General features: G+C 35.9%; 1 protein-coding gene across 2 annotated transcripts in view; it reads left to right on the forward strand.

Annotated features, from left to right (window-relative positions):
• Positions 1-15,894: 15,894 nt before the first annotated feature.
• LOC149787602 (uncharacterized) overlaps positions 15,895-26,512 on the forward strand; it is a 58,966-nt gene continuing 48,348 nt past the window's right edge. The window contains exons 1-2 of one of the 2 annotated variants that reach the window (XM_089973769.1): positions 15,895-16,299; positions 22,057-22,121. In XM_089973769.1, coding sequence (XP_089829895.1) covers positions 16,218-16,299; positions 22,057-22,121 — 147 coding nt within the window. In that variant the 5' untranslated portion in view covers positions 15,895-16,217. The remainder of the gene's footprint in view (positions 16,300-22,056; positions 22,122-26,512) is intronic. The other variant, XM_089973770.1, reaches the window with a different exon arrangement.

The following is a 26,512-nucleotide window of genomic DNA, read 5'->3' on the forward strand; positions in this document are numbered from 1 at the left end:
GATAAGATTTTTGGATAAAGCAGCAGAGGAGCTGAAGCCACAACATAAGCGTCACGAGAATAAACCCGCGGTGTAGTTTAAGAAACAAAACCCGGCAAAAAACACAAAATCCACAGGTTTTTTAACCGAGAGTCATTTTGGTTAGACAACCGCCGCTCTCGGCTAGTTAGAGGCCTCGGTTTCGCGTTATTTGCCGTTTTTTAACCCTCGTAAAAGGGTCTATTTTCGAGAAAATTGGCTCGAAAAAAGGTGGATTCACCTCCTCTGCTGCTGGAGAAGGAACAGCAAAATAGGTGCGCATTAGTAGGTGGAACAAAAACGCTAATGTTAATATACTGTATTAATAGTTTGTACTCATGGGAATCTAACTTAGACGACATTGATTTCAACGTTTCTTTTATCGTTTTGAAATAAGGTCCGTTTCTAACAGCAGAAAAAGTTCAAAGAAAATTCGTCAAGCCAATTTAGAGAAATTGGGACTAAATAAAGGAAGACGTGTACATAAGATAATGTCAGATTATATACATGTCGGCCATTACGTCCACTCTTTATACAGTCTTGACATGAACCCTCCATGGATATTGTATCTCTAGGTGTTAGGTTCAGGCTATGAAGGAAGTCCTGACGAATTTTTTATGGACGAAATAGGAAAATATCGGGCGCCTTAAGGTGTACCGGGTGTGAAAAACAGGCAAATGTTAATAAACTGTATCAATAGTTTATATTCATTTTAGTGTTACTTAGAGGATTTCGATTTCATCCCATGTTATACTCTTTCGAGATAGCACCCGTTCTAAAGGAAGAAAACTTTTAAAGAAAATTCGTCGAGCCGATTTAGAGAACTCGCGAAAAAATAAAGGAAGGAGGGAAATCAGATGTCGTAAAATTATATACATTTGGGCCATTACATCCACTCTTTATATAGTCTTGAAATGAACCCTTCATGGGCATTTAGCTCTAGGAGATTGGGTCTACCTACGACTGAAGTCTTGATGAATTTCGTGGAGACGAAACAACAAAAAATGGTGTGCAGTACGGGTAACGGGTGTGAAAAACATGCAAATGTTAATAAGCTGTATCAGTAGTTTCTACTCATGGGATCCTTACTTAAAGTATATTAATTTCAAAGCTTCTTATGCTGTTCCGAAATAGGGCCCCTTTCTAACAGCAGAAAATGTTGGAAGAAAATTCGTCGTGCCGTTTTCGAGAAAGTCGTAGTCAGTAACAGTATATACATCTGGGCTATCACATCCACTCGTTATACAGGCTTGACATGAACCATCCAAGGATATTCTATGACTAAGAGATTTGGTTCAAATAGGAAGGAAGTCTTGACGAATTTGTTTGGTAAAGAAACAGCATAATAAGGGGCGTCTTAGTGGATACCGTTTGTGAAACACTATCAAACATTAATAAACTGCATCAATAGTGTGTACTCATGATAACCTTACGTAAAGGACTTTGATTCCAACGCTTCTTTAACTGTTTCGTAAAAAGACCCTTTCTAACAGCAGAATTTTTTTTAACAAAACAGGTCTAGCACATTTCGAGAAACTTGCGACTAAATAAAGGAGATCTACCGTAAGATTATATAAATATTATTATTATTATTATTATTATTATAATGAGGACTTTATATAGCGTCTAATCTTAAGAAGCTTTAAGCGCCTAACACCATTAGACAACACCAATAACGTAAAAACATATATAATGATATGATTATAAAAAAACAAACACCATGAAATTAGAAAACATAAAAAAACATGCTGAAAATATTTAAGGTAGGAAACATTATTAGGTTTTTAAGTTTGTTCTTGCAGTCGAAATAAGTGAGTTTTAAGAGCACTCTTGATTGGGATTACTGTGTCTCTGTGTCTAAGTTCAGTGGGCAATTCACTCCACGTTGCTGGGCCCTGGTATGTAAAAGAACGTTGTGTATATGACTTCGTTTTCATAGTGGGAATATTGTTTGAGGTAAAGGATGTAAACGAGAAAGTCTTTGTGTTGTGATTAGAATGGCCTCAGTTTTATCATCATTCATCTGCAGCTTGTTACATGTCATCCATGATTTCACATCAGAAATGCACCTCTCTACACCTTGTATGGATGCATCAACTTCATTTGGGTGGCTAGATTTGTATATATGGGTGTCGTCAGCGTGCAACTGGTGAGATGATCTATGACACTTGAGAGCGGCTGAGTGTATAGGATGAAGAGAACAGGTCCAATAACAGATCAATGTGGAACACTACAACATAGATTAACTGGGCTGGAGTGTATTTCATTTCAGACACCACTTGTGTCCTGTTGACCAAGTAGGGCTTGAAACACAGTAAGGCTGTATAATGAATGCCAATACATGCTGGAGACGGTGAAGTAATATATCATGGTATATTGTGTCAAATAATGCAGACAAATCAAGGAGGATGAGGACTGTACTCTTTCCGCTATCCAAAGCAGAGAGAATATCACTAACTGATTTTAGAAGAGTAGTTTCAGTACTGTGGCAAGGGCTATATGCAGATTGTACATTGCTATAAAGACTGTTTGAATTCAGATGAGATACAAGCTGGGATATAACAACTTTTTGTAAGATTTGTTATATGAATGGGAGATTATAACTTTGGTGGTAGTTTTTTTTTTTAGATCGTTATTGTCGTGTGTTGGTTTCTTCAGCGGAGGCTTTACAATGGCAGTTTTGAAAAATGAGAAATTCCCCCGATGAGAGAGAGGTATTAATAACATCAGTTAGTGAAGGCAATACTGGATCTAAGCACTCAAGCCACAGTGATGTCGGAATTGGATCAAGTTCACATGACTTTTGTGCACTCTTCGTCAAGATAGTACAACTAAATCCATAAAAACAGGTTCAAATGCTGCTATTGGTTGCCGCTCAAATTCCGTATCCCAACTGTATGGTGACGACGAGTCAATTGAAATTGTGTTGTCAAGCGTATCTCTAATGGTGTGTGCTTTGTCACGGAAGAAATTTGCAAACAGGTGGACAGGAGAGAAGGTAGCTGGAAGTGGTGTACATTTGTCCCTTGACATTTCCTTGTAAGTAATCTCGAAGAACTCTTTGCAGCTGCATGAACTATGTTTGTGGCGTTCTTCTTAGCGGCTTCATCCGTTTGCTATGTGGGCCTTTACGTCACTCTTTATACAGTCTTGACTGGAAACCTCCATGAACATTTGATCTCTAAGACTTAGGTGTACCTACGAGGGAAGTGCTAACGAATGTCGTGGAGAAGAAAGAGCAAAGATTTATAAACTATATCAATAGTTTGTACTCCTTACTTAAAGGACATTGATTTCAAAACCTCTTATACTGTTGTGAAATAAGGACCCTTTCTAACAGCAGAAATAGTTTGAAGAAAGTTCATCTAGCCGATTTCGAGAAAGTCCTGACTAAATAAAGGAAGACGAGCAGATCACATGTCGTAATTTTATATACATATGGTCAATTACATCCACTCTTTATACAGCCTTGACATGAACTCTCCATGCGTATTTTATCTCTAGGAGATAGGGTCCACCTATGAAGGAAATCCTAACGAATTTCCTGGAGATGAAACAGCAAAGCGCATTAATGGGTAACGCGTGTGAAAAACACACAAATGTTAATAAACTGTATCAAGAATTTTTACTCATGGGGACCTAACTTAGAGTGTTTTGATTTCGTCACCTCTTATACTGTTTCGAAGTATCGCCGCTTTCTAACAGCAGAAATAGATTAAAGAAAATTCATAGAGCTGATTTCGAGAAACTCGCGACTAAATAAAGGAAGTCTTACAGATCACATGCCGTAAGATTATATACATGTGGGCCATTACGTCCATTTCTTATGCAGTCTTGACAAGAACCCTCCATGGATCATATATTTTATCTGTAGAAGATAAAGTCCACCATTGAAGGAAGTTCTGACGAATTACGTAGAGGCGAAACGACAAAATAAAGGGCGCCTTTGGGGGTACCGGCTGTGAACAACCAAACTAAACAGTCAATGGATTGTAATCATTGGAACCTTACTTAGAGTATATTGATTTCAACACCTCTTATACTGTTTTGAAAATAGATCGATTCCTAGAAAGGAGAAATATTTTGAAGATAATTCGTCGAGCCACTTTCGATAAACAACCGACTAAAAAAAGGAAGTAAGCAGGTAATATTTCGTAAGATTATGTAAATGTGGGACATGGAGTTCACTCTTTATACAGTCTTGACATGAGCGCTCCGTGATTTTTTTTATCTCCAGGAGATAGGGTCCACATATGAAGGAAGTCTTGATGAATTGCGTGGAAAAGAAACAGCAAAATCAGGGGAGCCTTTGTGGGTACCGCGTGTGAAAAATGTGCAAATGTCAATAAACTGTATAAATAGTTTATACTCATGCAAACCTTACTTAGAGGAGTTCGATTTCAACGCCTCTTATACAGTTCGAAATAAGTACCCTTTCTAACAGCATAATTGTTTTTACAAAAACAGGTGTAGGCGATTTCGAGAAACTTGTGAACATATAAGAGAAGACGAACACATCACATGCCGTAAGATTATAATCAAGTTGGTTATTACTTCCACTCTTTATACAGTCTTGACATGAACCCTCCATGGATATTTTATCTCAAGGAGATTAAAGAAAATTTGTCGAACCGATTTCGAGACACTTGTGAATAAATAAAGGAAGTCGGACATATCTGATGCCGTAAGATTATATAGATGTAGGTTATTACGTCCATTCTTTATACAGTTTTGACATGATTTTTTGTTGTTGTTGTTGTAGGTTTTAACGCCATTTTTCAGCAGACGATAGGCTATACATGGCGGCCAGTATTAATGGTGGAGGAAGAACCCTGAAAAAAACCCGGAAAGAACCACCTACCCACGATAAGCTACTGGCATGCTTTCTCACATACCCACATTAGCCGAATCCGAGACTCGAACCAACGCAGACAGAGGTGAGATGCCAGTGATCCGAAGCGGAGGGCGCTTTACATCACTCGGCCACTCGGGGCCCCAGTTTTGACATGAAACCTACATGGATATTTTATCTCTGAGGGATCGGGTCTAAGACAGTCGAAACGAAATTCGCGGAGACCAAACAGCAAAATACTGTGCGCCTTACGGGGTACCGTGAGTGAAAAATAAGCAAATGTCAATCAATGTATCAACAGTTTGTACCCATGCTAACCTTAGAGGATTTTGATTTCAACGCCTCTTATAATGTTTCGAAAAAAGGCATCTATCTAACAGCAGAAAATGAAAATTCGTCAAGCCGATTTCAAGAAAATTGCGACTAAATAAAGTAAGTAGAGCAAATTACAGAATGTAAGCTTATATACATATGGGCCATTACATCCATTCTATGTGCAGTCTTGACATGAACCCTCCACGGATATTTTTTCTCCTGGAGATAATGTCCACCTACGAAGGACGTCCAGGCTAATTTCGTGTAGACGAAACAGAGAAGTAATTGAAGCCTATGATGGTACCGGTTACGAAAAACACGCAAATGTTAATACACTATATTAATAGATTGTCCTCATGGGAACCTTACTTAGAGGATTTTAATTTCAATACCTCTTATACTGTTTCGAAATATGGCCATTTTATATCCTCATAACAGTTTAACGAAAACTCGTCGGGCCCATTTCGAGAAACTCTCGACTACGTAAAGGAAGTCGAAGAAATCATATGCCGTAATATTACATACATGTGTGATGTAAAGGGACGAATTTCTGGCGATCTATGAAGTACACATTAACTTGGGCCACAGAACAATTAATTAGATTTATGGGGACAGGCGCATATCAAATCGCCATACTGCCATGATCGGTAATATCTTTTCGAGGGGAGAATTTTATTCTTAATTAAGCATTCGTTTATTTAGCCAGTAGAAGACTGGTAGAGACAAAGGCTAACTTTGATTCCATAGTGTAAATGTCAGAATTGAAAGATTCCAGAACACTGTTGCTCAAACTACAAGGTCAAGTTGACCACGACTTTGGTACCTCGGGAAAAAGGAGGAATATATTAAATTAAGGGCGCGTCTTTTACACGAAACTCTTTGGGCATTAAATATTGTATTCATCGAAATTCACATCAGTCTAAGCTTTTCTGCTAGAGAAAACAAGTGTAGGAACATTTCGAGAGTAAATTTGGGAGAAATTCTCTCGTAAAACTGTTGTCCAAGAGAACTGTTGTCGAGGAAAACCGACGGACAGATTTAGCGGTAGAAGCGAGGAACGCTTGAAAGCTCAAAGGTATCTGTGACAATTAAATGTAAGTGGTGGATGCCCATATATAATGCTTTGCTGAATTTAATTACTTATATTTGCATGCATCTATTTGCTACCTTAGTATATCATTTTAATTTATGAAGTATAACTGTGTTGAGTTTGTGCATAGGAAGTCGTACATTAATCTTCTTTAGATAAGTTTGACGAATTGTTTGAATTTGTCGCCTTGTGTGCATAAGAAGTAGGTTCTAAGAAGTTCTTGCATTACATTTGTTATAATGAGTTACGAGAATCAGTGTGAATTCACCGAATTTAGAAGAGTTCACGTATGATTAGGGTTGGTGTGTATTGACTGAAATTAACGATGTTAATCCATAAAGTGTGATTTTATGTATGTATAGACTTGAATATGTGTAATCGCTCAACTTGACGTAGTAAGACATTTAATGTATTTCGTTCATTCGTGTAAATTGAAGCTGGCTCGGAACCGTTATGCCTCGTGTGGTGCTAATGCGTGATGAATTAGCCATTAAACTAACTAAGGTCGTTATAGAACATAAGGGGCCGACTGATAGCCTTGACATCTGTTTAGCACATGGGAAGATGATAGAAGCTAGAATATAAACTCTCGATTTTTTCATGAATTCAAAGTGTTATAGTCAATTTGAAATCTGTTAAACAAGTTTAAAAAAATGTATTAAAATTTATTTGTAGACCTTTTAATTTCCATAATTCTATTTTTAGCATACTTTTAGCATAAAAGCCAGCCGTATAAAATATTGTTAGTTTGGGGGGGGGGTAAAATTTTATTAGCGGGGTCACTGAAAGTTTGACAGTTGTTGACAATGGGGGGGGGGGGGCGGGTAAAAAATTACCCAAAAATTGTTGACATAATTAATGGACGTCCCCTTTCGAAATATCGCCCCTGTCTAACAACGGCAACAGGTTAAAGAAAATTGGTCCAGCCGATCTCGAGAAACTTCTGACTAAATAAAGGAAATGTGGCAGATCACATTTCGTAAGATTATTTACATGTGGGCCAAAATGTCCATTCTTTATGTAGTCTCGACAATATTCCTCCATATTTATTTTATCTCTAGGGGATACTGTGTACATGCGAAGGAAGTCCTGACGAATTTAGTGGAGACGAAAAAGCAAAAAAGTGGCGCCTTAGGGAATACCGCTTGTGAAAAACACGCAAATATTAATAAACTGTATCAAAAGTTTGTACTCATGGTACCCTTACATAGAGGATTTCCATTTATACTTCTCATATACTGTTTCAAAATAAGCCACCTTTCCAACAGCAGAAACTTTTAAAATAAATTCGTCAAGCCATTTCCGAGAAATGTGCGACTAAGAAAAGGAAGTCGAGAAGATAACATGCCGTAAGATTATATGCATGTGGGCCATTACGTACACTCTTTATGCAGACTTGACATGATCCCTCCATGGATATTTATCTCTAGGATATATGGTCCAAGTACGAACGATGTTCTGATAAATTTCGTGGAGAAGAAGCAGATAAATAATGGCCGACTTAGGGTTTACCGGGTGTGAAAAACAAGCAAATGACAATAACTTATATAAAGAGTTTCTACGCATGGGAACACTTCATAGAGGATTTTGATTTCAACGCCTCTTTTATTGTTTCGGAATTTGGTCCCTTTCTAACAGCAGAATATGTTTGAAGAGAATTCTTCTAGTTCGAGAAATTTGCAACTAAACAAAGGATGTCGAGCAGATCAGATGTGGTATGATTATATCCATGTGGGCCATTAAGTCCACTCTTTATGCAGTATCGACATGAAACCTACATGGATATTTATCTCAAGTACATAGGGTCCATCTACGATGGAAGTCTGACGAATTTCGTGAAGACCAAACAGCAAAATAAGATGCGCCTTATGGGGTACCGCGTGAGAAGCACCCAAATGTTAATAAATTGTACCAATAGCTTCTACTCAAGGGAACCTTACTTAGTGGATTTTGATCTCAACGTCTCTTATACAGTTCCGAAATAATGCCTCTTTCTAACAGCAGAAAAAGTTTTAAGAATATTCGTGGAGCCGATTTCGAGAAATTTATGACCAAATAAAGAAAGTCGAGAAGATCACATGTCGTAAGATTATATACATGTAGGCCATTACGTCTAATCTTTATACAGCCTTGACATGAACCCTCCATGGAGATTGTATTTTCTGGGGATAGGGTCTACCTACGAAGAAGAGTCCTAACGACATTCGTGGAGACCAAGCAGCAAATTAATGTGCGCCTTACGGGGTACCGGGTGTGAAAAACAAGCAAATGTCAGTAACTATATCAATAGTTTGTACCCATGCTAACCTTAAAGAATTATTATTTCAACGCCTTTTATAATGTTTCGAAATAACTCCCCTTTCTAACAGCAGAAAAAGTTTAAAGAAAATTTGTCAAGTTGATTTCGAGATACTAAATAAAGGATGTAGAGCAGATTACAAATCGGAAGGTTATATACATGTGGGCCATTACATCCACTTTTATACTGTCTTGAACTGAACCCACAGTGGATATTGTATCTCTAGGAGATAGGGTGCACCTACGGAGGAAGTTCTGACGAATTTTCTGGAAACGAAACAGCAAATATGGGGCGCCTTAGGGGGTACCTTGTGTGAAAAACAAGAAATGTGAATAAACTGTATCAATATTTTGTCCTCATGGGAACCCTACTTAGAGGACATTGATTTCGACGCATCTTAAACTGTTTCGAAATAAATCCCCTTTATAAGAGCAGAAACAGTTTCAAGAAAATTCTTCTACTCCATTTCGAGAAACTCGCGAGTAAATAAAGGAAATCGATCAGATCACATGCAGTAAGATTATATATAACGTCCACTCATTATACAGTCTTGACATGAACACTCCATATATGAATTATCTATAACAGACAGGGTCCACCTAAGTAAGGTTACCATAAGTAGAAACAATTGATACAGTCCATTAACATTTGTGTGAGTTTCACACGCGGTAACCCCTAATGTGCCCCTTACTTTGCTGTTTCGTCTTCACGAAATTCGTTAGGACTTCCTTCGTATGTGGACCCTATCTCCTAGAGATAAAATATCCATGGAGGGTGCATGTCAAGGTTGTATAAAGAGTGTATGTAATGGCCAACATATATATAATCTTACCGTATCTGATCTGCTCGACTTCGTTACTTTAGTCGCGAGTTTCTCGAATTGGGTTAGACGAATTTTCTTTAAACTTCTTCTGCTGCTAGAATGGGTCTTTAGTTCGAAAAATTATAAGAGGCGTTGAAATCAAATTTCTTTAAGTTTGTTCACATAAGAATGAACTATTGATATAGTGTAACATTTGCGTGTTTATGCACACCCGGTACCCCCTAAGGCGCCCTTTATTTTGCTGTTTCGTCTTCACGAAATTCGTCAGAACTTCCTTCGTAGTTGGAACTTATCTTCTACAGATAAAACATATAATCCATGGAGGGTTCTTGTCAAGACTATAAAGATTGGACGTAATGGCCCACATGCATATAATCTTACGGCATATGATCTGCTCGACTTCCTTTATTTAGGCGCGAGTGTCTCGAAATCTGCTAGAGGAAGTTTCTTTAAACTTTTTCTGCTGTTAGAATGGGTCCTTATTTCGAAAGAGTATTAGAGGAGTTGAAATCAAATTACTTTAAGTAAGGTTTCCATTAGTACAAACTATTGGGACGCTGTATTAACATTTGCGTGTTTTTCACACCCACTATTCCCTAAGGCGCCCCTTATTTTCCTATTTGGTCTCTACGAAATTCTCCAGGATTTCCTTCGTAGCTGGACCCTCTCTCCTAGAGATCAAATATCCTTTGAGGGTTCATGTCAAGACTGAATAAAGAGTGGATGTAATGGCCCACATGCATATAATCTTACGACATGTGATCTGCTTGACGTCATTTATTTATTCGCGAGTTTCGCGAAATCGACTCGACGAATTTTTTAAAAACTTTTTAATCTGTTAGAATGAGGCCTTATTTCGAAACAGTATAAGAGGCGCTGAAATCGAAATCCTTGAGTACAAACTATTAATACAGTTTATTAAAATTTGCGCGTTTTTCACACCGGTACCTCCTAAGGCTTCCCTTATTTTGCTGTTTAAGCCACAAATTTGAGAATTGTACATTCTCTCCTTATTCCATTTCTGTAACGTATCTGTTGTATTTCACGCCTTGAAAATATACCTCTCAAACACCCTATACAGGGAATTATTTTACCTGCGCTACCTCAGGCCAGTCAAAACATGATTTTAAGCCTCATTTCGCCTATAACCTTCCACCATATCTACCATTATAACAGCACAAGACGTCTCCAGACAACGAAACCGTCCCTTCTGAATTACTCTTTTGGTCAATTTACTAGTCACCCATTACGAATACTACACATGCACTCACATAACCGTTCTATGCAGTTATGTTTAATAGGGACTACTCCCAGGGACACTTATGATACTCTGACCTGAACTCACTATAAATTTAAACCATGCCATCCTGGAATCTCAACAACATTGCAATTTGTGACGTTTTCCCCTATGAGGACAACGACTTCTCAAAATCAACCAAGTGATCACTTAAATCTATGAAATCCTTAAAATGGATATCTATATGTCAATGGCTGATACTCGAAATTTATTACAATACCAAAGATGGGCCTATGTAAAAACGGTTTAAAGAGGGAACATATTAGCTAAAATCTAAACGTAATATAAAGTCTCACGTTATGTGTTGTGCTCGACTAACTTTATCTAGCCGAGAATTTCTCGAAACTGGCTAGACGTGTTTTCTTCTACTTTGTCTTTCTGTTATTTACATAAATATCCAAGAGTCGTTGCAATCAAATTCCTCTCAGTAGAGGTTCAATTAGTGCAAAAGTTTGATACAGTCTATGAACATTTTACTGTTTTTCATACCCGGTATCCATCGGTGTTTTCTATTGATGATATTCGTCAGGACTTCCTTGTGGATAGACTCTGTCGCACAAAGATAACATATCAAAGAAGGTCCATTGTCAGAACTCTCTAAAGAGGAGACGTAGAGGCTCAACTATATACGTAAGGTATAATATTCTGATTGCATGTATTGTGCTCGACCTCTTTCATCTTACCGCGAATTCGTCGAAATAGTCTCGACTAATTTTCTTCTAAGGTTTCCTACTGTTGGGATTGGTTATTCTTTACCTACTGCCAAACAGGGGTTGAAATCAAAATTCTCCGAGTAAGGGTTCAAGCATCGCAAAGTTTGACTGCAATCTGTTCATAGTTTATAACGGTTTTAAATACTGATGGTATCCGTTAAGACCCTCTTAGTTTTCCTCTTGCATTAGTCAAACACCATCAAAACTGCTTTTGATAGTCACATAAATCTCTTTTTAGAAGATCTCGTACAATAATAAATGCCAAGATCATTTTAGTTGTGAACTGTAGGAACCAGATATGGACTGAAGAGGCAATCTGCTAATGGACTTTGTTACAACTATCATATATTAATCTCCGGATTCCAAGAAATCGGGTCGACGAATTTTCTTTCAACTTTTCCTACTGTTGGAAGAAATCCCTAACTAGATATTTACAGAGAGGCGTTCAGATCGATATATTCTAGTTATGGGTTCAATAACTACAATCTATTAAATCGTACAAATTGTGCGTCATTTTCATACCCAGTGCCCATAGTTTGACTCTTTGTTTGCTGTTTCCTCTCGATGAGATCATCAGGACTTCTTTCGTGATTCGATAGTATCCCCTAGAGATAAAATGTCAGTGAAAAGTCTATGTCAAAACTCTTGAAAGAGGAAATGTATTGGTCCAGCTGCATAATTAAGATATTGTCTTCTTGCCGCATATTCTGTATCCCCCCCCCCCCTTATCTAGCCCCATTTTCTGGAAATCTGTTAAACAAATTCTTTTAATGACTTTGGCTTATGTTGGAACAGATTCTAATATATCTCGCGCCATGCACACCATACACATTCGGGAATAAGGAATAAGTAACCAACTTGATGTCAATCTTCCCGATAAAGTCACTAGCAGACGATAGTCTGCCCATTTTACCTGGACAATGGGCAACCTGGCAGTTTCTCCTACATGCAACCACCAAAACTGACAATTTTCAACAAGCTGAAACTGAAGCAAAATCAACTAATAACGCAGAGTCAAGCATCAAGAGATTAGATAGATATCAAAAAGAAAACCTGATTTGCATTCTATATATGAATGTCTGTTTTGTAACAGTATCGTCTGATTCAGTGAATTTATTTCAACTTCCAAACACCACATAATGTCACATAAACTCAGTGGCATCACGGCCAGCATACCACAAATATGGCTGCTGATGACGTCATTCGGGAACTATTTATGAGTGCGAGGGACAGTTTTTATGAACAAATTTAATGTTGCATACACCTGCCTAATATAAAATATTCATGAAAAAAATACATGATTCAGGTAAAAAAAAGTCCATATTTTTTGATAGATGTAATAAAGCAAAACATAAGAAATGTAGTCATGCAGATCACTAGTTACAGATTATTCAATAAAGAGCAGTAAGAAAACTGATAAAAGTAGATATTTCATTGTAGTTTCGCTCATCAAAATCAATCAACGATAAACTTTCATATTTAAAAATAACGCAGTTCTTTTAGCGAAAGCGACCTCTAGCGAAGAAGTACCTAGTAATTCGAACCATGAATGAAAAGATTCTAACTGCAAATACATAAAATGTAATGGGTCCTCATAATTGAATACAAAAATGATGCAACACAAAAACTCAATATTATTCTGAATTGTTACAGTAAACATTTTCATCGTGCAATGTAACTATTAAGACCAACAAGTATTTCACTATATAAAAGTAGCAAATCTGACATAGCAAATTAAAGCGCCCACCCACCTCTGTAATTCAGCAAATACAATCTAAAAACTCGACATACGAAATGGAACTTTCAGCACAACGAACATGATTCAAGATGTGCAACGTTAACATTTCAATCATTGCTGTACACTTCAACAGCTAAAATTTAAAAACTCTACATTGGACATCGAAGTTTCAATCAACATTATGTAGTTCATCAGGTGGAATCTAAATACTCGACATATGAAATAAAAGTTCCAACCACCGCTGTAAAATTCAACAGATAAAATCTAAAATCTCGACCTAGACAAGGGAATTTTAAGGAAAAACAAGTTGATTCAAAATGCGAAATTTGATTTTTCGACATATGACGTTGAAATTTCAACAAGAGCGTTCTCACTGGAACAGCTTAGACAAAATCTACAGAAATCAGTATTTGATATCGAAGTGTCAACCAGTGCTGTGTAATTCAACAGTTGAAATCTAAATACTCCACGCATCAAATGGAACTTTCCAGACAAACATTTAAATTTGGCATGTGAACATATAATTGTAGACATAGGACATTGAAATTTCAACCACAGCTGAACAATTCAAAATATAAAATATAAAATCTCGACTTAGATGATGGAATTTTATGAATACACAATTTAATTCAAGATGTAAAATTATAACTCGAGACATATGACACTAAAATTTTAACTGCAACGTTCTCATTTGACCAGATATTGTCCGCTACGAAGCCTGATACTTAAATACATGTTTCTCTTGTCGACTGAGTCTGTAAATTTGACGTCAAAAATGAGGAAAAGTGCAATTATACGGATTAAATTCGTATGGCTGGGTATTTAACAAATTTACATTGTAGCTAATCACTCAAAAGAAGGCATTATTTGTACATTATGAGTGATTTTGGAAAAAATATATACTTCAATAAATACGGAAACAGTCATTTCATTCTAAAATAATAAAAAAAAAAACATTATTCACGCGTGAAAACAGTTGTCAGGAAATAAATCAGATTCAATTGACTTAATGTAATCATACAGTCTTTGTAGTTGCTGTGTTTGTTGACGTACTTGATTGAATTAGATACGAGTAATCATCTTATCTCTCTCCGTTTAGTGTGACCCCTGTTTACAAAGTTTAACCGATTCTTACCAAGGTCTTTAGATAAAGAGACATTTGATCATGCTTGGACTGGCCTACCGGGATACCAGTAGAGGGATAAGTTGTGTGTGTGTGTGTGTGTGTGTGTGTGTGTGTTCGAAAAAACAGACGTTAATATCACAATTGTAGATTTTATGTCGTGCATATCTTGTTATGTATATTTAATTTAATTGTTTATCTGTTAGTTTTATTATTTTAAAATTTAATTACATGTTATTGTAATGTAACATATTTTGCTGGACTTGACCATGTCCAAAACTGAGTTGGTTTCCGCTTGGTGTGACTGACTTTTTTATTTTTTATTTCTCATATTTAAACAACTAATAATAACTCATTATTCTCTATGTGTATGAGCTTTATATCATGAATATTTTTCAGGTAAACAAAGAAGGAGTAAATATGTTAATCAGGGTTATGGTTTTAGAGATTCCAAATTGAATTTTGTTAGCATTGCATTGTAAATAAACAAGGCTTATGAGATCATTCTAGAAGGATATTTTCCATTAGGTAACGGTTGTTTTTAGAAAATGCTAATTGTGAGGTGAGGTCAAGCAGAGACCTATAGTATCTTGTGGCTGTGAGGATTTTACCAGTCGTGCTTTAACATCAAACACTTTAAGTTGTATTATGTTGTGACCAGTTTAGGCTGAATTTTATTTTCTTCAAATTATTGAATTCAAGTGATTATTTTCTCTGGAAATAAAAATGTGCTCTGATAAAATTCTTGGATAAAGACATTCACTGAAATTTTTACTGAATTAAAACCTGGAATAATATTTCTCTGATTCAACAACAGACTGTTGACACACCAACACTTCGCAGGCCATAACAGACTCATCATCACCTTCAAGTATGGATCTCTTCTGGACTTGAACTAACTTTCACTCAGGAATTTTTATTACTAGGACTTGTGTCGTTAATTTTCGGATTACATTTTGATTTGATTCGCAATACCGTAAGTTCTTTGTTTTCTCATTTTTCACTTTGTTTTCAGGGGAAATAGATTATTTGTTAAATTTTACAAACTTGCTGTCTTCACTCTTTTTCGCTACTTATTTAAGAGCATAGAGTGGTAACAATATGCTTTAATGTAATGTTTTCAAGCTGCCATACAAGTAATAAAAATATTTTATAAATAATCTCTACTGTGGACAGTTCATGTTCAAACTGATTGACATGAAATGTTCTTAAAATTTGTGCGTAATTTGTTTTGTTTTTTTAAATATAGGGGTGTGTTCAGTATGTGTCAATACATACATGACTACCTTTAAACATTTGATGGCTCTCGTATGTACTGATTTATTCCTCGGTCTAGAAAATAAAAATTTTTTAATTGCATGTTTTAAGTATTTTCTCTTTTAACATTTTCAAAAGTTTCTATTGGCTGTAGTGTTCGAGAGAGAGAGAGAGAGAGAGAGAGAGAGAGAGAGAGAGATGGCAAAATGGGGGATTGCGGTATATCCTTCAGGTTTGACGAGCGAAATTAGATATACGGTAATTACCTGGGCCGGTGCCATAACTGACGAAGATTTGGAGCTCATCTAATGTTTTGGTAACCTCTACAATAAACCCCCGGCTTGATAAAAAGCCGATTACTTCTACACGTGCTTTGCCTCAAAGGCCTTATTGCCAATTTGTATGACCACTTGTGGTTTTAATAGCTGTTCATGAGTTGGGAATATTGCGCATGAAAGAGGAGGAAAGGTGTATTTTAAGTTCATCCAGTTTGCATCGGTTGCGCACCAGACACTATTATGTGCCTCTATAATTTTATACTCTTGTGTGTTTCGATCATTTAAGTTAGGCGTATATTAGTGTTAGTGGAAGTGACTAGATGCATTTAAAAGGATACGATTAAATCTATGGTACTTGAAGAGTAAAATATCAGTGGATTTTGTGCTGTGAGTGCGGGTTTTTACAGACAAATAATGGCAATGGCTTCATGTTACCTATGTATATTTGTTCTTATAGTTGGAATATGCGCCATACTACCAGTTCCAGATATCAAAGGTAAGCATAGAACATATTGTTTTCTGACGTCTAATGATTTCTTAACTTTGTCTCTGTAGAACCAACAAAAGTAAAAGGTTATCAAATCAGTACTGAAACAGAAATTGTATTGAACATTGCTTTTGATGAATCTTTCCATAGTGGTCATACATATGTGCACGTTTAAAAATGTGTATGATTATCTCCCCCACCCCCACCCCTCCACTCCTCGCCCCCATCGTACTTAAAGTTCTTTCATTTTACGTTTATATGCCCAAGACAATTTTGCTTTAATTGAAATGACTCTGATAATTAAAAACTTTCGAGAGAAAATACTCGCCTTAGTCTTTTGGGGTTACGTCACCATAATCAGCAATAATATGACATATAAAACGAAATATTTTTATGTTACAGATCTTTATCAATACAACAATCTATATGAGAACGTGTCTCTTTTCGTGCTTGTCTCTCTCTATATATAAATGTACCGATCAGGCTAGTTCATATGCATGTTTATGTATGTATGGATGGATGGATGGATGGACGTACGTACGTATGTATGTACGTACGTAGGTAGGTACGTATGTATATATGATTTTAGTATAGCAAACAGACAACTCTGACTATAAATCTCACGAGTTCTGCTCATAAATTAAACGGGTAGTTGTGGTTATAGCAGCAGAAATTGTTATAGTTGTGGTGGTGGAAATATTCAATTTGTAAAACTCAGAAAGATGACCGGGTCACAAATGTATGTCACAAATTTAATCGTTTAAATTCAGCCGTAGCAAACTATGATTCTTTTTGGTAAAGCCAGCTTTAATTTTCGATGTATGAAGTGAATAGATTGTGGTGGAGGAGGATTTGGGGTCTGTAGGGGTTAGATGTGGGGGGTGGTAACTAACAACAAATAGCACAAAATTCTTTCGCAGCAAAGTAGTGCACAACCTATGATCTGTTTCCTGGACGAGTATAAGCTAAATAGATTGTCCGTAAAACATAGCTAAACTATAAAAACATCTTGCTAACTAAAATTAGGCTTTGAATCTTATTTTTAATTAACCCTTATATTAGTTTTCATATATGCACTACATACTTGAAATTGAATAAATTTATGTGAGTTTTAGAATTGGAAGTTACATCATTTGGATCCGGAACATTTTTACTCAAAGTATTCACACACACTCTCGTTTGTTTTGTACCCCGGTATCGATTGTAAAAACAAATTACATCAAGGATGCTCAAAACTTAGTCATATCATTCACTGATTTCTAATTTCTAATCTGATTGTCATTTGATGGTCCCAAGCACTGTCAACTTGTTTACGTTTAGAATCAAACGAGAGTTTCTTAAGAAACACGTTTGTCATATTTGCATGGACTAGTCTGTTTGGAAGCAACAGATGTAATGTAGTTCACCGTCTTTGATATCTTAATATATTTTATGCTTTTAGTTTTGAAAAATAATAGAGGGGTACAAACAAACAGGAGTATGTGCGAATACCACAGATAGGAGTTAAACATACGGCCTCTCAATTTAGTCAATAACAATAAGATCTTATTAATTGTTACATCTAAACCAAATGACGCAATAATGCATTGTTCTGATGTAACTTTCGAGACATTATCTGTGTCAACATCAACCGATAAAACTCAGTTATTGGTTGGTAAGTACACGATGTAGATAAAGTGGACTATATTACTGGACTATCAGAAACGAAACGGATAGAATTTGCCACATATTTATATATTCTTTTGAGAATGACACTTCTACCAGTCTCATTCGGTCTGCAAGATTGCGACTGTGATGTTCATCATACCTTTGAACACTTTGCTGTTATCTAATTCGTGATGAAAAAAATCCAAATAATTATCAATAATATACATTTTCAAGTGTTATATTCACCAGGCGCATATTAATAAAACAGAATTCCAATGTTAAACACTTAAGTGTCCTTATACTTGCTTGCCGTGTAGCGGTTTCGAGTACACTTTTACCCAGATAGTAAGGCAAGCCCTCTTGACAGCCAATTCTCTAGCAAATAAAGGAAAATAACATCTTTATGGAGTCGGTTCATATATGAACGAAAACATGACAATCGTTTGTTGAAGTACGTTTACCTATTTGTAATATCAATAATGTAATCTGTAATGTACGTACTCATATCAGTTACAATTATTTATAATGTATACTTCTGCTTAAAGTATTATCAGTTATATGCCGAAAAGACAGTGAAATCACAAAAATGGGTACAAAAGACACATTTTTGTTTTCGTACCCTATATACTTCGGTCTAAAGGTAGTGGAAAATGCTTTTTTTAGGAACATCTGAAGTGTACTCGGAGTTAGTGGTTCTGGCTGGATACACTTCACACACATACGTATATTGAGCTCTGATATAACGAGACAAGGCTGCTTTGGCACATACATGAACCTTTGGGAATTATGTATTCTACGTCGACGTTGTACGCACCCGGTATTATCTCCAGGTGCATATATATTAACAGAAAACGCTAATGTTGTTTACAGTCGAAACACTGCAGATATGAAGTTGTCAAGGGATTGGGGTTCTTCCAAACGAAGTATGAAAGAAAGAAGCTATCTGTCTATTGTGTATTCTACTATTAATTATACATCAATGACCTAACTAGTATACGTACACATTAATCCCACAATACATGCAGTAACTCTCAAGAAACTATAGAGAACATAGCCACCATAACGTTCCAACCACTATCTCCCTCACCAGTACCTTTTTGATGCAGCTATGACTGATATGAATATCTTTATTTCTCTGAATTTGTGGACACCTCGCATTCCGCGAAAGCATATATATATATATATATATATATATATATATATATATATATATATATATATATAATTATTGTATATATCCTACAAACACCAATGACGATAACATCTATAACACAATGTAATGACCAGCGTCACTTTTGATTGAAAAGTAGGTTATTCAACCCGACAAAGTACTTCAATAAATTAATATAAAGACCTACACAAGCGAAACTTCTGTTTTCAAAATTCATTTTCTTGTGGGGTTTTTAATGGGATTTTTCGTGGTGGTGGTTGTGGGTTAATGGTAATTTTAACATATTATTGTCTCTATCATGCCAAGGAAATTGGAGATCCTTTATCTAGGGCCTGATTGTGATGAACCCATGTTGATGAGTTTGCCGCTCTACGAACTGAGCTGCCGCGGCTCCCATTTTATCTCGAAGGACAATGCCAATATATATATGTAGACTGAGATTTATTTTTTGTTTAAGTTTGATATACTATATTTGTGCTTACTTTGCACATTTTTCTTCTTTGATATTTCCTCGTTTCACTTTAAGTTTGATGATACATTTTATCCAATGGGCATGTGAATATTTGCATTCTGATATTATTTTGTATGCTATTTCTCCTGCGTGTAGTGTATCCAATGGGCATTTGAGTATTTGTATTCTGATATTATTTTGTATGCTATTTCTCATGTGTTTAGTGTATCCAATGGGCATTTGAGTATTTGCATTCTGATATTATTTTGTATGCTATTTCTCATGCGTGTAGTGTATCCAATGGGCATTTGAGTATTTGCATTCTGATATCATTTTGTATGCTATTTCTCCTGCGTGTAGTGTAGATAAAGTAGGAGGAGCCTTGCATATTTTGCTTTGTATTTCTTTTATTGCTGTCAAATATTGTAGCTATCTTGAAAATAGTGTTATCATTACTCCTCCTGAATGGATGGTCATATAAACATGATACGTTTGCAAAACAACTTATTATGATGTCTATGTGGTCCAAATGGTTTCACTCAGACATTCAATATGCCTGTCACAGTGGCATCTCGAATCTCTTGTTATCACAATTACCCCTGAATGAATGTTCATATCAACATAGGTTTTTTATTGAAAGAAGTATTATGATATCTACTCGGTCGTAACTGAAAATGGTTTTCGCTGACGAATATCATAGATGATTTTAACACTTTGCAGTTAAAAGGAAGAAATGGCCATGGAAATTCTTTCACCTAGTAGAGCGTCAGTCCCTTCGATGAACTCTTGTCTATATGTATAAGGTAACCGTCTTTAAATTCCAGTGTGCGTCATTCAAACAAAAAACAACAGACGCTTATATTAGTGCTATGTCTATAATATTTAGTAATCTTCAACTCCATATTACTGTGTTCTTTTATGTTGTTTGAAGAACGTTTTGTTGGTTACCTAGGAGTGAGTATTCTTCACGTATAAATTCCTAATGTATAAACTTTGTCTGTTGTACATTTATGTGGTACTCCTTGGGGATTCCCCCTCAAATTTCCAAATGATGACATTTTTCTTTTCTTCTTTGTGATCCTCTGTAAGTTGAAATAACTGTTGCGTGCAATGTTTCACTACCTTCGTCTCTTGCGCGTTTTCTAACGTACCAGTGTCGTTCTTGTTAAATTATCGATTGTAAAAGACGGCCACCCAGGTTATAAATAAGAGCTGATCCATTAAAAAGGTACTCGTTCATGTTAGTAAAAATAATAAAATTATTATAACACCTATTCTCTTCCTTCCCATATCAGCGAAACCTGACACTTTTCTGATTCCGTGCAAGGTGAGTCCCCGCTATTGTGGTGGCATGGTCATGTAATTGGCAGCAAGAACAAGGACTGTTTATCCACACAGAAATATGTGAACTCGTTTAAATTTTGGTCATTATTTTTGTGTGATGTCTATACGTATGTGTAAATGTACAACCGTATTGTTTTGGGTGAGACTAAATATTGGGCCTCTTCAAAATCCTCCTGAATTAACAAAGTAACTTTTCCACGTTCGTGTCAGGAATAAAGCGGTAAGCATCTATCTGACTGCACTGGCGATTCAGAATAGGGTGCTGCGCAATTAGCTACAAATGTAGCATCTGGTTCAATCGTGTGTATACTTTCTTTTAAAATGCCTTTGAAGTTAGGCATGCAATTTCGATTGTTATTCATAATGAGTTCTGCACACTGTTAGTACAATTTAGCGATATTATTTGAAGACTTGAAGGCGCTACGCATTTTTTTACGATTATTATCTACATTGATGATACAAAGGTAGATTCAGTAACAAATGGTAATTAGAAGATTTAAGATAGTAAAATTTATCTGATGCAGAAATTGTTATAGTCGTAGTGGTGGTGTTAGTAGCAATGATTATTATCGTTGTGGTTTTTGTTGTTGTTGGTAGTAGTAGTAGTAATAGTAGTAGTAGTTCTTGTTGTTTCTATTGTAGCTATATTCAGAACTAGTTTAACAATAGCAGAACGATGCTAGTTAAGAGCAGGTGCCCATTATTACTGTCCGATATTGACCAAATGGAGACCATTACGCTCTCTCCACCCCCATCCCCCAAAATGTAGGAAATTAATAAATCGTAGCATATATGATGCATAGATTGTAAAAGATGAAACAATAAGATTGTATGATGTATAGTTACTGAACTATATTAATATAAGATGTGAACGTAAAGACAGACAGGTAGACGAACAAACAGAAAGGATAATTACTACAAGGCTTCCACATTTGAAAAAGGAGGGTGAATCACTTAAATTTTTTACGATGTATTTCGACGTATTTCGACTGAGAACCATGAGTTTTTATTGCAATCTTCTGTTCTGAGGTTCTCCAGATACCTATTTATTTCCAGTCCGTGAGATAGGAGTATCGCAAATTATTAGTTTATATACAGCTTCTTATTGCTCGAATATATGCTTGATAATTTGACTCTACTTTAATGTTTTCAGAAAAAGACGGTGAGGAGAGAGGGGAACGAGTTCCTCATAAGAGGGAGGTCTTCTATCAGAATGCGGTATGTAAAAAAAATATCTGATAAGCGATATATTAAATATGCATAGGGTTTAAATATTTTATTTACTTATCTAGTTGTCAGTAGTTTGCCATATACGTTCATCAGTTATGTTTGAAATGTATTGTCTGGTAGATGTAGGTATAATTTCCCGAGGTAATGTCTGTATATTTTAATTGCACATGTGCATCTTTAATACGCATTTAACTTTACCCCCCCCCCCATTTTTAATCAAAAAACAAATTAATTGCAACAGTGCTTCACCTCAAAATACTCACCATGTATCACTAGACATTTTCTTTGTCTGATTTTTGAATTATTAAAGTGCCATTCTGTATTCACTTTGAGATATATCGTTCAGTCAAAACTCAGTTTGAGCTAAACCAGTGGCAAAGTTTTGATGCTGTGCTACTTCAGTTTTTTTTCTCGGTAGTGTTCGTTTGGCAATACTTTGCAGGCATAAAATTGTCCAGTGTAAACAGTAGAGTCATGGAAAGATACTTTGAGCAGCCGGTTCTTTTGCATTGAAATTTAATGCATATAAAACTCTCTTGAATGTGATGTCTGTCCGAATTCACCAATCCAGACTTTATTTCTTCTCTTGAGTTGGGTTCAAAAAAGTAAATCTACGTGTCAACACCTGTGACATTCTTTTTAAACGTCTCTTGGCACTCTTTTCATATTTGATGAGCAGCTGTTTGGCGATTTCAACCGAGTCTGTTTTTAATCAACCATCAACAAATGTGGGACCTATCTTGCACAAACCTTTCTGGGCTTCAAACGATTCTTTGATGTATATTATAAACAATTGGCATATTAATGTCCATGTGTGTATATAGCATCTTCTTCAATTACCTATAACCCTCACAGCAGTCACTTCCTGCTCACCAATTGCGGACAACGGTCTTCCAGAACGTGGGTCATCTTTGAAAGGATGAAACCACCTCGCAGTTCTAGAATGACAGCGAATTACGTCGGTAAACTTCATCCAAGTCATCTTTAATACCAGTCAGATAGTATATAAGAACTCCAGGAATTTGCAGTATGCTTTTGGAAAAGTAGCTGAATTGTTTTTTCTTTCTCTGACATTTTTACATAATTGTCATTCTCAAGCGTTACGTCACATGCATGTATCTATGACTCTCAAAATGTATACATATCTGGTCTGCTGTATGTATTGATTTATTATAAGAGATTTTACCAAGAGCTGCTTACATATCACTTTCTCTTCTCGTCAGAGGGAATTTAATAAAATGAAGAAACAACAGCACTCAAAAACATTATGGCTTAACGGTGGGTGCAAAAAGTATTTCACTCTCGATTTCGTCACTTGTTTTTCACCCATTCAGTGAAATTTTGATCTTATTTGATGCTCAGATTTATTGGTTAGCAACATGTAGAACAGATTTAAGTAGAAGAGTTCTTTCTGGATCTCGCCTGATATCAGCGGTTTACTGTTTATGATTTCCTGTGTTTTGTAATTATTGGCACAGAAAATATAAACAGTAATATAATTCTCCTTATCAAAGTAGGATAGCACATTAAGAAGGAAAAGATAATTTGCACGTAAATTGTTTTTAACTTGATTCGTCTTTAACGGAGGCAGTCATACTTACCTCTCATATACGTAAATTTCTAAGAATAACTTCAAATGTCTTGGTTATCATGTTATCCGTATATATATATATATATATATATATATATATATATATATATATATATATATATATATATATATATATATACTATTTCACCCAAGTGATATGTCAAGATCATATATCTCAGAAAATCCATTAACACACTGCCTAGCATAAAATAAACTTTACGATTTTCTGAAAGTGAATGTTTCAAATATTAAGAAAAACTACAAACATGTATCTTCTGTTTTCTTATAATAATTTACCTCTCGAATTAAGGAAGTAACAATGAGCATGGAGATCCAAGAGTCTTCTGTGAAGTACACGCCAGAAATAAAGCCTAGCTGTGTATTTTCAAACCCAAGTCAACCCTGATCACTCAAATATAAAAAGTGTATTGAACGAAATGGTCTTTTACATATATTCGGGGGGGGGGGGCATTAATTTTAATAAAGATTAATAATGGTGAAAATCAGATGAATGTCTTTCCTTTAATTTACAACCCTGTGTAAATCTGAAGAATAAAAATATCCAGAGCAGAATCTAACGAATTCCATTAACAAAATATGATACGTATGGGTAAAGTTTATGATTTCACAAATGAAAAGGTTTTCTTGGTATGCTTGCAGTCACTGCAATGGTTACACAGGTATATAACGGACATACTGGACTGCATCAGTCAGGGCGGAAATAATGCCTTGGGTGCTCTGGACACAGTTAACATACGGGCACATAGCTATCACATCTTGTCCAAATATATGGTTACATTACTATTAACAACACTGCCTTTGAAATCAGACAATAATATACCGGGCCCCTTCAGCCTTGGAGGTCATGCCCGTGAAATCAGACGATAATATACGGGGCCTCTTGAGCCTTGGGGGCTCTGGGCACGTTGCCCCCTTTGCCCTATGGATAATCCGGCCCTGGTGACAGTTGTTCAGATAGAAACTAAACTGATGTGATATTTAATGAATGTTTCACCAGAACATCTATAGCAACACCTACTCATTAGAATAGTTTCTATAAAATTAATAGTTTTCATTCCGATAATCTACAGGGATATTTCAAGAAACATTACAAAAATAGTAAAAGTATTAATAATTATTGGATCGAGGCTGAAGTGATACTGTGTGTGTGTGTGTGTGTGTGGTGATATGGTAGTGCTATATGATCCCCCAGCTGTTATGTTGCTTTGGTTGTCATTTTCTAGGAGATTATCGACCAGACTTATTGCCCGGATTGAGTAATTAATAGCATCAAATATGAAATTAATTTATGGAATAACAAAGATATAGAATAGAATAACACAAAGCTTTGTATATAAAATACAATAATGATTTCAAATATATAAAGAAAATGACATTGAACATGACATTTGAATGGTAGACTTCCTCTTATAAATATAATTACAAAACGTATGCGATATGCAATTAGCCCTTCTGTTATACCGTGAAAACAAATTTTATCATAGAATCGAGTGACTGATCGATTGCCGGCATGTCAGTACAATCTGGTTGCTTCCGGCGATTTCCAAATCACTGTTGGTGACAGGTCAGCGTTGACGTTTCTCTCTCTCTCTCTCCGACCGCTTCGGGTTATCACTCATAGGTTGGCTGTGATTTGCACTCCTGCCCACAATGTAGCACAGGTATGGATATATTTGTCCACCTCAAATAAATTTAAAGCGCAACCTAAATATTTGTCAGGTTTATCATATCCTGGGATCAAATAATATTTCCGCTGTTTTTGCGTCAGATATCGTGCTATCTAACTAGCTAATATAGTCAGTACGTAACCTGATACTCTTACTCACAGCCCTATTATTATAAATTAACGCATTTTCCCTCAGCTGCTAGCCGCATCCCTACTGGAACTAGACTTCTTAGACAAATTATTACATCCCACTGTGGGCTGTAAATTAATCGCTGAACGATGTCGGTTGATACATGCCAAATTACACGATTAAGAGAATTCACATCTTGTTTACACAGATGAATTAATGGACTTAACGTCCTGTCTTAACAGCATTATTTGCTAAATAGCGAATCATTACCATTATACATAGTAAAGTCAGTTCTTAGCATACATACTACATATAATTTCAGACAGATAAATTAATTCTCACAATTCGTATCAGAGTAATACATGAAATTCCTAAAATACACCATTTCTCTTATATAAAAGCCATTTAATTAGAATACATTCATGTTAATACAATATTGTATGACATCCTTACAATCTTACAACACCTGAATCGTATAAAATTCAAGACAATGAATGCACAATTAACTTGTGAACTCCACGAAAACTGCAGTATGAATTTAAACAAATGAATTCAACAAATATTTGCAAACTTACATCATTGAGCACATTGTATGCGATTGAGACTATACCTTTGTACCCTTCTGAGACTAGCTCTTTCAATACAGCCTCTGATTCCGGGTCTCTCAAATTCTTCCAGACCCACGTTCCTTGGACAATTGTAACTAGAAAAGTACTCTTTATTGATCTCGGCGCCAGCTTCCCATTCCACATAAAACTTAAACTGTTGAATTTCACAAGGAAATTATTTAAAACCTCGAGTTTCTTCTGGGAATACACACTCCTCGTTTCGCTTAGCGAATCTGGATTAACATCCTATAACCGCCAAAATTCTAACACTCCCATCGAAGTCATAATCATTCTCGCTTGTCTTTCTTTACTAATAACTATTTTGGAAAATATTATTTTATGAAATCTATTTCAGATGATCCA

Source organism: Sinohyriopsis cumingii, chromosome 11 (assembly GCF_028554795.1).
Source record: "Sinohyriopsis cumingii isolate HCF-2022 chromosome 11, ASM2855479v2, whole genome shotgun sequence".
Classification (NCBI taxonomy): domain Eukaryota; kingdom Metazoa; phylum Mollusca; class Bivalvia; order Unionida; family Unionidae; genus Sinohyriopsis; species Sinohyriopsis cumingii.